General features: G+C 39.7%; 1 protein-coding gene across 1 annotated transcript; it reads left to right on the plus strand.

Moving 5' to 3' along the window:
* The first annotated feature begins 3,511 nt into the window (after nt 1-3,511).
* Nucleotides 3,512-4,777, plus strand: LOC110900548 (proline-rich protein 36-like). The gene has a single exon (XM_022147433.1). The coding sequence runs from the start codon at nt 3,512-3,514 to the stop codon at nt 4,775-4,777; it is 1,266 nt and encodes a 421-aa protein (XP_022003125.1).
* The last annotated feature ends 8,934 nt before the right edge of the window (nt 4,778-13,711 follow it).

Below are 13,711 nucleotides of genomic sequence, written 5' to 3' on the forward strand. Positions count from 1 at the left end.
TAATAAACATATTATGTATTTACGACTAGTTCATCGAGCGTCGAAACGGACTCACGCTCGTTACGGACGACGTTGACTAAATAATAAACATATTATATATTAACGACTGGGTCCGTTTCGACGCTCGATACGGACCTACGCTCGTTACGGACCTGTATAAAACATTGCTTTCTAAATGATTTTGCCTTGTTCCATGTGATTATGCATTATTAATCTTTTTTCTTTGACCTGCATGTGTAGAGAGGTCACATGCATAAAGCTGTTATCAATAAGACTCAGTTTCAAACAATGAATTTTAATATGAACTCAGTTTCAAAAAGCGACTTTCAGAAGTTGGTTGTTCCAATCAGCGATGTTCAGAGATAAGTTCAGACTTTTGCAGGAACATGCAGCTTTTGCAGGAATATGGAGAGAATTTCGCTGTTTGAAAGGGTGAACTACCTATGAATACTCAAAAAATTACAGACCACCTAAAAGCATTCTATGGGGGTTAAAACCCCCTATTTCTGCAAAAAACTCATATGTTGTTCGTTAAAAGATGATGTACATTAATAAACACGATGAACACTAAAAGACATATTCATGAATCTCTAACATAGGCTTATAAACATATGAATACTTGTTGATTTATAATTGTTTGCTTCTTGTTGATTGATTATTAGTGTTAGTAATGCTAGACATCATAAGTAACCTACTAGATTGTGATTAAACACATGATCTAGTTAGTTAAAGTGGCGATCTTGTGAAAGACCACATCATCATGCTACATGAACTTGAATGATAAACGTTGTTTTCATAAGATGATGATTTAAACAAGATACAAGTCTTGTGAGTGGATGATTTCTAAAATAGTTTTTCCAAAGAAACCAAGTTAAATAACAAGATTTGTATAAACATTGTTTTAAAGAAAACCAATCATGTTTCTAGTGTTGAAACAAGTATATGAACACTTTGTTTACAAGAAAAATTCAAAAGAATGATTTTTGGAAAAATCATCTAACAAGTTGTAAACACTCAAATCTTTCAAGAATGAGATTTTTAAAGAAATAAACACACTTTAAAGGGTAACTAAGTCTACTAAACATATTACCAAGATACTACAAGTTTTTATGAAAACTCAAGTTCATGATCATTATGTAGATAGCTTTGTTTTAGCACTTGGTAAGTGTAGATTGATTGTTGATTGTTTGTGATGATTTTTGAAAAGAAAATGATATGCTTAGATAGCATGGACACCTCCATTTTTAGGGGAAACTATGGCAAAATTTTCTAAAAATACAAATACTTAGAAAAATATTTTCTAAACAAATATTTACAAGTGTGTTTTAACTATGATTTTCAACATAAACCTTGCCATAATTTTTATTACAAAAATACAAATATTGGAGGTTGGTTTTTATAAATAAAAATGAGTAAATATGTATTTAGAATATATATTTACACATTGTGTGTGATTATTTGTATACTTTGTGTATTAGTTATATTATTTTAGGATTTAAAGTAACATAACTTAACAAAATACCAAGAATTTACAACCCAAAATAATACCAAAAATCTCAAGAAATAAATATATAAGTTACACGCTTAATATTGTGAAACCAAACGCAAAAATGTAACTTACAAAATATTCCGGAAAATACCGTTACAAATATATTTTTGGTAACTATTATTTTGGATACAAAAGAAGTGAAAATATGATTTTTTATTATTATTACAAAGTATACCATATTTTGACAAGGAGAAAAATATATTATTTTTGAAAGTAAAAATATATTTTCTTAGTATATTTAGAAGATAGATGATTTTTGAGAAAAATATATATTTTCTTGAAATACATTATTTTTGGACAAAATAAGTTTAGATATATTTTCTAAAGTGGGACTTAAAAATATATTATTTTGGGATTACAAATACAAGAATACGAAAATACATGTATGAGATACCCCCATCCTTGGGAAGGAAATACGAAAATAAATACTTGAGAAGTATTGTCATAAAATATTGTTTAAACAATTATTCCAAAATTAAATATAATTTAAAGTTAAAATAATTATTATTTTAACAAGTAATTATAACTTGGAATAATATTAAAAAGACGAAAAAGAAACGTAACTCAAAAACATTAAACTCTAAGCCAAGGCACAGCCCGTTCGTCTAATCGACATTAGTACATTGTAGGGAGTCATGTTCGCTTAAGGAGATTTTAGTTACGATTCTGAACGCAATACTCTGACTTCATGTCCCCCTTTTCTTTTAACTGTTTTCAGTTTTATAACTTCGGGGGTGAAATACATGTTACAATTGTTTACGAACTTTTTATACATGGTATGATTAGCTAAGGAGGGTTACTTACTACTTGATCATGTGAAAGGTGGGTATAACACTTAAGGCCATTAATCCTCATCGTAGGACCGAGGGACATGAGTGATAGATCTATTTGGGTGCAGCGAGCCCACACCCATGAGGACCAGGGTGGCCCATGTGGTGACTATGTCCATATACTAATGCCGTGACAAAATTCCGCAAGGTTTGAGTTTTCCTGCACCATTTCACACATGCCATTGGCCTTGCAAACCATTGGTGATCTGTTTTTTTTCCTTATTACTACATACCAGGGACATACATACATACAGACATACTTTAAAGGTTTATTCATACACATACACATGAACTCGCTCAACTTTCGTTGATGATTTCAAATTACATGTATTTCAGGGAACTAAGTGGATCTGGCAGGTGTGTGCATGTTTGTCAAGCTGCGTCATGAATAAGAGATGTCATCCGTCGTCGAAGGGTTTAGTAGATGCATCCTATTCCTGGCCGGGATGCATGTTTCTAAACTCTGTCTTGGTTATGGTCTTTTGTTGAGTCTTCGTGAACTCATTTAAACATGTTGCGGTTTGTAACTTAAATTTGGTGTCAACGTTTCAAACAATTTATGTTGTGTCATTTTCAAACTTAATTAATGGATGAACATCTACTGTTTTTATCATATAGCGTTGTTATGATTGAATGCTATGGTATTAAGAAAGTCACACCAATAACCACGCTTCCGCAAAATACATGGTGTGACAGCTTGGTATCAGAGCATCCATCATAGCGAACTAGGATTCTTTCTCAAGTCTAGACTACGATCATTAGGGCTCTCACGAAAATGTTTTCAAACATGTTTACATTGCATACACAAAATGTCCAGATCCAGGGAGCAAACATTTTTACAAACAAAAAGGCACAAAATACATTTCAAAGCTTATGTTCATAATTCAGTCTTAGAGACTAGGGAGGTTTAGTCTTAGAGACTGGGGAAAAATTAGTCTGAGAGACTGGGAAATTCAGTTTGAGAAACTGGGGAGGTTTTAGTCTGAGAGGCTAGGTAGTTCAGTCTGAGAGGTTGGGTGGGATAGTCTGGAAAGACTAGGATGATTACATGCTTACGTTGTTACTACTTACATGCTTATTTGATGATTGTTGATATATGTGCATATGTTGTGATGGTGTTGTTACAGACACCATGTCCTCCTCTAAGAGTAGAGTATCTGATACAATAGACCCTATGGCCATAGTTTCGGATGATGAGATAGCCACAGATCCTGAGGTTTTCACCTCTGACACTACGAGTGACGATGATGATGACTTTCAACCTTTTGCTTTGCTGGATTTTGGCGACGATATACCGCTAGCTGATGGTTTTCCTGACGGGGATCTACTTCTTGTTCCGATCCCTGCTCCTTTTCCTCTTGTTGCATTTCCTCTCGAGGATCTGCCTCTTGATGCAATGTCTGACGACGACATCGATCTTTTTATTGAGGGTCCCCCTGAGGGTGCCCGGGATGATGGAGCTCCAGTTGATGATGATGTTGTCATCCCACTTGCAGAGATTCCAGTCGATGATGTTGTTGTCGTTCCACTTGACAAGATTCCAGTCACCGATGTCATTGTTGTTTCGCTTGTCGAGATTCCTGTCGATGAGATTTCATCTGACTGTTCTGGTCCTGATTCATTCGAGTCTGTGTCATCTACTACTTTACATGCACTGGGATTGCAGCGATATCCAACCGATCCTGACTCTGACACAACTATGTCTGCCGCACCTGTCTTTCCACATGACTTTGACCTTGAGCATGAGATTGAGTTTGTCCCTGATGAGCAGCCTTTTGAGGCACCTGTCGATCCTGACAAGATACCCACTGATATTGAGTTAGCCCCAGCTGACCCTGAGCCTATGATTGCACCTAAGCCCATACCTGCTCACGACCCTCTGCCTGAGCATGACCCTGCAACCGTTGACATTCCAATTATTGCACCACCTTTACCTTATCCGGTCCCTGCACCTGTTGACCGTGCTCCTTTTGCTGCCCAGATTGATCCCAGATATGCATTTACCCACAATGGGTGGATCGAGGACGAGGATGGCTTGCCTCCTTTTGTTAGACCTGTTACTCCCCCACCTGCACCTCTACATGCACCCATTGATATCTCCCAGTTTCACCCACATGTGTCTGACACACACCGCACAAACTTGCCGATCACATTCCTTCAGGATATCCCTCCACCCCGTCCAGGGGAAGGTCCATCAAGTCAGCAGCCCAGTCATATACCTTCTATGTCAGCAGCCGATCCTTTCATGCCACAATTTACACACACTGCTCCTTTTGCTTCTACACCCACGGGCAAACCACTTATTTGGTTTCCGCCCAACACGATGCTTGTATCTGATCCATACCATCCCTCACATTACTCAGGTTACACAAGGGATGATTTGCTTTTGTCGTTATAGCTCCAGCAGGAGTTGTTGTGTCGCAGAGTCATGGAGTTAGAGAGGATTCCGCGTCCTCCACCTTGCACTTGTCAGTCACCATTCGCAACTCCACTGGCTCCACTTCTACCATACCCAGATTTTGACGTCCGTTTTATTATTATGGAGCAGCAGATTAGCTATCTGTTGCGCACCGTTTACGCTCTTGAGGAGGAGTTAGCGCATTTGCGCAGTTTGCTATTCGTTCCTCCACCTCCTCCGCCTCCACCATCAGCATAGAGGTTTTTGGTTTTATGCAGGTAGCATACTTTTGGTGAGAGTGTAGCTATTGAGCCCAGATTGCACAGCCTTTTTGAAGACCACTTATTAACTTTTGATTGTTGTAGTATGATGGATATTTTGGACAAGGGCGATGTGACCCTATAGTCCCTTTTGATATATGATACATTGTAGAACATGTGAAACTGTATTTGTGGTCATTGATATATGAAAGCTCAATCGCAACATTCTCACTACATACATTGTTGATTTACTTGTTTACATCATGATTGGGATGTTATGTGTTTACTTGCGTTGATATATATTATTACAAATGCATGTTACGTACTTACTATACTTATTATGACCTGACCAACACAATCTTCTTTTGGAAGATGCCTCCACGAAGAGAAACTCGTTTACCCACTACAGAGGCTGAGTTACAAGCACAGATTTCACGAGCTATAGCACAGCACGAGGCCCAGCGCTCTGAACATAGCGGGGGTACCTCTAGAAACAACCCACCTCATGGTAATGTTTAAGTCACCAAGGACACATTACGTTACATTCAGATATTCCATGTGCGATCGCTAATGCTTGTTGTGAATAATGTTGCTTGTACAGGTTGTACCTATAAGCAGTTCTTAGACTGTAAGCCGCTGAATTTCGACGGCATCGGGGGTGCGGTAGCTTTTGTTAGATGGACAGAGAAGACTGATTCGGTGTTGAGAATGAGCAAATGTGCTCCGGAACACCAAGTCACCTACATCTCGGGACTCTTTCTAGACGGAGTGTTATCCTGATGGAATCTCCAAGTCCATACCTTGGGAGAAGAAGCTGCTTACGCCATGACATGGGACGAAATGAAGGAACTCATGCGAAAGAAGTACTGCTCAAAGGCCGAAATTCGAAAGTTGGAGACTGAGTTCTGGAACCTCGAGATGGATGGCCCGAAGATTGCGGAATATGATCAAAGATTTCATGACTTGTCTCGCGTCGTTCCTTATATGGTGGACCCAGAATTCAAGCGCATTGAGCGTTTTATTTGGGGGTTGGCGCCTCAAATCATGAGTATGGTAACAACATCCAAGCCTCTTATAATCACTGAGGCTATTGATCTAAGTGTGGCCTTGACCGAAGAAGCAATCAGGTTGAACAAGTTTTCGATCTCTGACCAGAAGAAGAAGGAGACTCACGTTGAGCCATCCGGTGAGAACAAAAGGAAGTTCTCAAATTTCAAGAAAGGTACCAGCAGCGCCAACAAGAAGAAGGATGTGAACCCACCAGTCGAGGTCAAAACTGGTGCTGAAGTCAAGGGAAAAGGATATATGGGCACTCTGCCCAAATGTGATGTGTGCCAGTACCATCATGCCGGCCAACGCAAAGTTAGAAAATGTGAATCTTGTGGGAAGGTTGGCCATTTGAATGAAACATGTTGGGATGGTACTGGTCGTGGTGGTCAAATAGGTTATGGTAATGGGAACAACAACCATGGTGGAAATGGGTATGGAAACCGCCCGCAAGGAGGAAATGGCGGTAATGGTAATCGTGGTAATTTTAGGAATCAAGCTGGTAGTGGAAACCGTGGAGCAAACAACGCTCAAGGTGGTAATGGGAATGGAAATGGTCGAGGACCAGATTGTTTTAATTGTGGAGATGTGGGGCACTTCAAGAGAGAATGCCCAAAGCTCAATCAAGCTCAAGGAAGGGTTTTCAACATCGGAGCGAGGGAAGCTCGCCAGGATCTGAATGTAGTTACTGGTACGTTCCCTATCAACCAACGCTTTGCATCTGTACTGTTTGATACTGGTGCCGATTAAAGTTATGTATCTCTAGAATTTAAGAATATACTTGGGTTGGTAGCTAGTAAGCTAGATATTCCGTATTCGATAGAACTAGCTAATGGAAAGCTAGTAGAAGCGAATGAAGTCATTAGAGGTTGCGTGATAGAACTGGGAGAGCACGAGTTTTCACTTGATCTTCTGCCCGTCGAGTTGGGAAGCTTTGACGTAGTTGTTGGAATGGATTGGATGTCAAGCAACCGAGCAGAGATCGTATGTCACGAGAAGATTATTCGCATCTCAATGGCGAATGGAGAAACGATTGTGGTGCATGGAGAGAAGCACGGTACGCCCTTAAGGATCATCAGTTGTTTAAAAGCTCGAAGATGTTTGCAGAAAGGATGTGTTGCCTTCTTGGCACACATTGTGGACAAAGAAGCCGCTGAGCCAAAGTTGGAAGATATCCCAGTTGTCCGGGAATATCCTGAAGTTTTCCCCAAAGACTTACCAGGATTGCCGCCGCAGCGACAAGTCGAATTCCACATTGACTTAGTTCCAGGCGCCACGCCTGTAGCTAAGGCACCCTATCGATTTGCACCCTCAGAAATGCAGGAGTTGTCGACACAACTTCAGGAGCTTTTGGACAAAGGATTTATCAGACCAAGCTTCTCGCCTGGGGAGCTCCAGTGCTGTTTGTTAAGAAGAAAGACGGTAGTTTCTGCAAGTGCATCGACTACCGCGAGTTGAACAAGTCGACTATTAAGAATCGATATCCTTTGCCAAGGATTGATGACTTGTTCGATCAGCTACAAGGTTCGAGTTTTTACTCCAAGATCGATCTTCGATCAGGTTATCACCAATTGAGAATTCAGGAGGAGACCATTCCAAAGACTGCCTTCAGAAATCGATATGGACATTACGAGTTCCTGGTTATGCCGTTTGGGTTGACAAACGCGCCAGCAGTGTTTATGGATTTGATGAACAGAGTCTGCAAACCATATCTCGATAAGTTTGTGATTGTGTTTATTGACGATATTTTGATTTATTCGTAGATGAAGGAAGAACATGAGCAACATCTAAGAGCTATCTTAGAGCTGCTCAAAGAAGAGAAATTGTACGCAAAGTTCTCGAAGTGCGAGTTTTGGTTACGTGAAGTTCAGTTCCTTGGTCACGTGGTTAACGGAGATGGAATTCATGTGGATCCCACAAAGATCGAGGCGATCAAGAATTGGGAGACTCCAAAGACGCCAACCGAGATCCGTCAGTTCCTAGGTTTGGCTGGGTACTATAGCAGATTCATTGAGGATTTCTCGAAAATCGGTCAACCTTTGACCTCCCTCACTCAAAAGGACAAGAAGTACGAACAGGGAGATAAGCAAGAAGAAGCTTTTCAGTTGTTGAAGAACAAGCTTTGCGATGCACCCATCCTATCTCTACCCGAAGGCACCGAAGACTTCGTGGTATATTGTGACGCCTCGCGTCAAGGTTTAGGCTGCGTGCTGATGCAGCGACAGAAGGTTATAGCTTATGCTTCACGCCAGTTGAAGGTTCACGAGAAAAATTACACCACGCATGATTTGGAGTTAGGCGCGGTGGTGTTTGCATTAAAGATCTGGCGACATTACTTGTATGGCACACGATGCACGATCTATACTGATCACAAGAGCCTGCAGCATATATTCGATCAGAAAGAGCTTAACATGAGACAGAGACAGTGGGTTGAGCTGTTGAACGATTATGATTGCGATATTAAGTATCACCCAGGGAAGGCGAATGTCGTAGCAGACGCCTTGAGTCGGAAAGAAAGAATCAAGCCCATAAGGGTTAGGGCTTTGGAAATGATTATTCAAATGGACCTCTCGTTGCGCATTCGTGCCGCGCAGAGAGAAGCTCTGAAGGAAAAGAATCTCGAGGATGAGTACCTCCGTGGGATAGAGAAACAGTTGGTACCAAATGAGGAAGGAACGTTGTGCTTCAAGAAACAAATTTGGGTTCCCTTGTTTGGTGGTCTTAGAGGAGTAATTTTTTATGAAGCTCACAAGTCACGGTACTCGATCCATCCAAGATCGGATAAGATGTACCAAGATCTAAAGGATTTCTACTGGTGGCCGAGACTGAAAGGCGATGTAGCAACGTATGTTGGCAAATGTTTGACTTACGCCAAGGTGAAGGCCGAATACCAGAAACCTTCAGGTCTTCTCCAACAACCGGAAATACCCATGAGGAAATGGGAGCAGATTTCAATGGATTTCATAACAAAGTTACCAAAGACACCCAGAGGTCATGACACGATTTGGGTAATCGTAGACCGTCTGACCAAATCTGCACACTTTTTGGCAATCAAGGAGAAAGACAACACTGGTAAGCTTGCTGAGTTATACCTCAGAGAGATTGTTGCACGACATGGAGTGCCTCTCTCGATTATTTTCGATAGAGATGGAAGATTCTTGTCAAGGATTTAGCAATCCTTTCAAGAAGCATTTGGTTGTCAGCTGAATATGAGTACTACTTTTCACCCACAGACTGACGGCCAGAGCGAACGAACGATTCAGGCGCTAGAAGATATGTTGCGAGCTTGCATAATGGATTTGGGTGGCAGTTGGGACACCCATCTACCTTTGGTTGAATTCTCATACAACAACAGTCATCATGCAAGCATACAAGCTGCACCGTTCGAAGCTCTCTATGGATGCAAGTGTCGATCACCGCTATGCTGGGCAGACGCGGGTGATAGGCAGCTTGTTGGTCCCAAATTGGTTCAAGAGACCACTGATAAGATTATTCAGATCCAAGAACGCATTAAGGCGGCTCGTGATCGACAAAAGAGCTATGCGGACCAAAGGAGGAAACCTTTGGAGTTTCAAGTGGGAGATATGGTTTTGTTAAAGGTCTCACCCTGGAAGGGTGTAGCATGCTTTGGGAAGCGTGAAAAGCTGAACCCAAGATACATTGGACTGTTCAAAATCCTAAAAAGGATTGGTCTGGTAGCTTACAAGTTGGATCTACCCGCAGAACCGAATGGCGTTCATGATACATTTCATATATCAAATCTGAAAAAGAGTCCAACTCAAGAGACAGTTGTCATTCCTGCTGATGAAGTCCACATTGACGACACACTCCACTTTACTGAAGAACCTGTTGAGGTTACTGACTGGAAGGTTAACAAGACACCCAGGAGTCGTGTCAAACTCGTCAAGGTTCGTTGGAATGCGCGTCACGGCCCAGAGTTTACTTAGGAGCGTGAGGATCGCATGAAACCAAAATACCCACATTTGTTCCCCAAGACCCCTGCAGCTAGTAGCAGAACTAAAATTTCTGGACGAAATTTTCTTAACAGGGGGAGAATGTGACAACCGTAAAAAATCCAGGTATCCGTACAATTAATTAATAATGATTAGTGCTTAATGATTGTGCTTATTTACAACTGATGACTTAAACTGCTTTCTGATTTCTGCATCATACTTACATGTGCATCATATTTCATACTGTCACATCATCTTTACGTACAAAATCTTAGTGACATAAACGATGCACAAAGCACGGTCAGCACAGTTAGCGGATAACTCAGAAAAATGCTGACAATGTTTAGTACATAGACAGACAGTGTTTTGAGACCCCGTATGGGCCAGAGATAAGGTACTTCACTAGTATAGTGTGTAGGAAAGTGAGGATCACAAAACTACTTCACTAGGTGATGGTTTAAGTGCCGGGAGGTGCCTAAAACCCACTTAAAGTGCTGAATTCAGCACATTTCAGCAAAATTCAGCAATTTAACAAACTAACATGCAAAAATATGGCAAAATGGTCCTGTATGCTTTCCTAAGTGTCGGGAATTAAAAGTATCACAAAAGGGTACTTAAAGATCACTAAACGGAATAGTTTGACACTTTAACGAACCGGTATCTAACCGAACAACCGGACACTACCCGAAACACCAAAATTATACTAGAAACATTGTTTTAATGTTTCTGAGCTAGTTATGATCCCCGAACACCCTAACACACTATATAATACATAATAGACATAAACACTAACTAATATACTTGAAATCCTAACTAAACACTTAACTTAACATTAAAACCCAACTACATACCCCCCCCCCTTCATGGACGGTTCAAGGTGGCCCCACCACCTCGATCTTCTCAATCCTACTAGATCTTATATAATCTCCCATGATTTTGTGAAAGATTATGTTGTGTACTTGCAAGACATAAGACCCATTGGATAATAGCTAAATGTGGTTATAAGAGGAGCATGATGGATCATAATCACCCACACTTAACACCCTCATCTCTCTCCCTCTCCTCCTCTCCCTCTCGGCCGAGAACTAGCACCACCACCATCATCACTTCCATCTTACTTCCAACCATTCCAAGATCATTCTAAGGTTTAAGGAGCCATACAAAGAAGCTTGGTGCTTGTAGATCTTGAAGGACCTTCATCATTTGCTTTTATCCTCCACTTTTGTCATCACCATCATCTTGTGTTCTTCCCTAGCCTTGTGCTAGTAGTAAGTCTCTTATGAACTCTTGTTACTTCATATGTTGGTTAAAAAATGATGTAAATTAATAAACATGATGAACACTAAAAGACATATTCATGAATCTCTAACATAGGCTTATAAACATATGAATACTTGTTGATTTATGATTGTTTACTTCTTGCTGATTGATTATTAGTGTTAATGATGCTAGACATCATAAGTAACCTACTAGATCGTGATTGAACACATGATCTAGTAAGTTAAAGTGGTGATCTTGTGAAAGACCAAGATCATGCTACATGAACTTGAATGATAAAAGTTGTTTTCATAAGATGATGATTTAAACAAGATACAAGTCTTGTGAGTGGATGATTTCTAAAATAGTTTTTTCAAAGAAACCAAGTTAAATAACAAGATTTGTATAAACATTGTTTTAAAGAAAACCAATCATGTTTCTAGTGTTGAAACAAGTATAAGAACACTTTGTTTACAAGAAAAATTCAAAAGAATGATTTTTGGAAAAATCATCTAACAAGTTGTAAACACTCAAATCTTTCAAGAATGAGATTTTTAAAGAAATAAACACACTTTAAAGGGTAACTAAGTCTACTAAACATATTACCAAGTTACTACAAGTTTTTATGAAAACTCAAGTTCATGATCATTATGTAGATAGTTTTGTTTTAACACTTGGTAAGTGTAGATTGATTGCTGATTGTTTGTGATGATTTTTGAAAAGAAAATGATATGCTTTGATAGCATGGACACTTCCATTTTTAGGGGAAACTATGGCAAAATTTTCTAAAAATACAAATACTTAGAAAAATATTTTCTAAACAAATATTTACAAGTGTGTTTTAACTATGGTTTTCAACAGAAACCTTTCCATAATTTTTATTACAAAAATACAAATATTGGAGGTTGGTTTTTATAAATAAAAATGAGTAAATATGTATTTAGAATATATATTTTGTGACACCTGTGTCACTGTGACCGTCAAACAAATGCCAAACCAATGAAATTTTGTATTTCATACTTGGGAATTGTGAAAATATGTGTATCATTTGCACATATCAATTCTTGTTCGATTTCGGGCTTTAAGTCGCTTTCCGGAAGGTTATACACGATCTGATGCGTAAATATAACCAGTTTAATGCAACAAACACTCCGGAATAGTGACATAGGCTTAACATACCTTAAATAACCTTTACATAACTTAGAAATAAGTTTTGGATGGTTTGGTATGCCGAAATCAAGTTTATTCGATCGCAGGGACTATTTGTGTCAAACTGCGAAACTATACCGATTCGTATGGTGTCGAACAGTCCGGAACTTGATCATAAGTTAAACATACCATATATAACCTAAATATGGCTTAGAAATAAGCTTTGATAGGTTCGGTGTGTGAAAACATGCTTATATGATCTTACAGGGACTAAAAGTGTCATAAACGGCGTAAGTTTGCATTTTCGCGCATATCTTACGTTCTGGACACATCTGGACATCCAAAATTTTTGTACACACTAAAATATTTTTGTTTTAGTGATCGCCATGCAAAAAATTCCATTCGTCGCTTAATTTGGATCGTTTTCGCGTCCGTTCGAGTTTCGTCGTAAATAACCGAACAACGTGACCGTACGACCAAACGAACCGACATCCGAAATATTTTTGAGCATGTTTTGAGTCCCCTATGCTTTAACTTCATTTTAGAGCCTTGAAATGAGGTTAACGGGGTTTAAACGCATCGAAAAAGGCTTTAAACACGTGCAGGGACCATTTCTGTCAATTTTGAAACTTTGCTGAACCTGATACATGCTAGCGTAGCGCGAGCCCTAAGGCCTATGCCCTAGCGCTACGCGAGCGCCTCATCTGGGCAGAAAGTGTGTTTTCAGCATCTGTTTGCAAATTCAGGGGCTGTTTTGGTAAATTCTTGGTGTGTTGAGCAAGTTTAAGTGCTCTCCAAGGCTTTGCACCTGCTCCTAACACTTGTATGGATGAGATTTATTCCTTAATGGCTAAACAAACCACTTGTGATGATCCTAGAGCATCACCACAAGTATAAATAGCCCATCCATTTCATTCATTCCTTGCTCATTCTTCTCATTCTTCTCTTCACATCTGCTTTGGAGCTCTCTCTCAAGCATTTGGGACTTTGTCTTCTTGTAGAAAAGATAGCAAGGACCTTAAGTGAGCTTCTTTCATTCTTTTTCTTGTTTTTTCCTTATGTAGTGCAGAAAGTCAAACAGTTTGGCCAACAGTTTGACTTTCGGTTTTGACCATCAATTGGTCAAGTCAAAGTTCAATTGAACTTTGAAACGTGATTGTAATCACGATAGTTATAATCCTTCACGGTTATAGCTGCTGATTACCACGTTAGCTAGTTGTAGTGTCGAGTCAAAGTTTCGGTCAAAATGCGTTTTAGCACGCATTTTG

This window comes from Helianthus annuus, chromosome 13 (assembly GCF_002127325.2).
Source record: "Helianthus annuus cultivar XRQ/B chromosome 13, HanXRQr2.0-SUNRISE, whole genome shotgun sequence".
Taxonomy (NCBI): domain Eukaryota; kingdom Viridiplantae; phylum Streptophyta; class Magnoliopsida; order Asterales; family Asteraceae; genus Helianthus; species Helianthus annuus.

Excerpts from the sequence above, each read along its gene's own strand:
- LOC110900548 (XM_022147433.1), top strand. The coding sequence starts at position 3,512 with ATGTCCTCCTCTAAGAGTAGAGTATCTGATACAATAGACCCTATGGCC.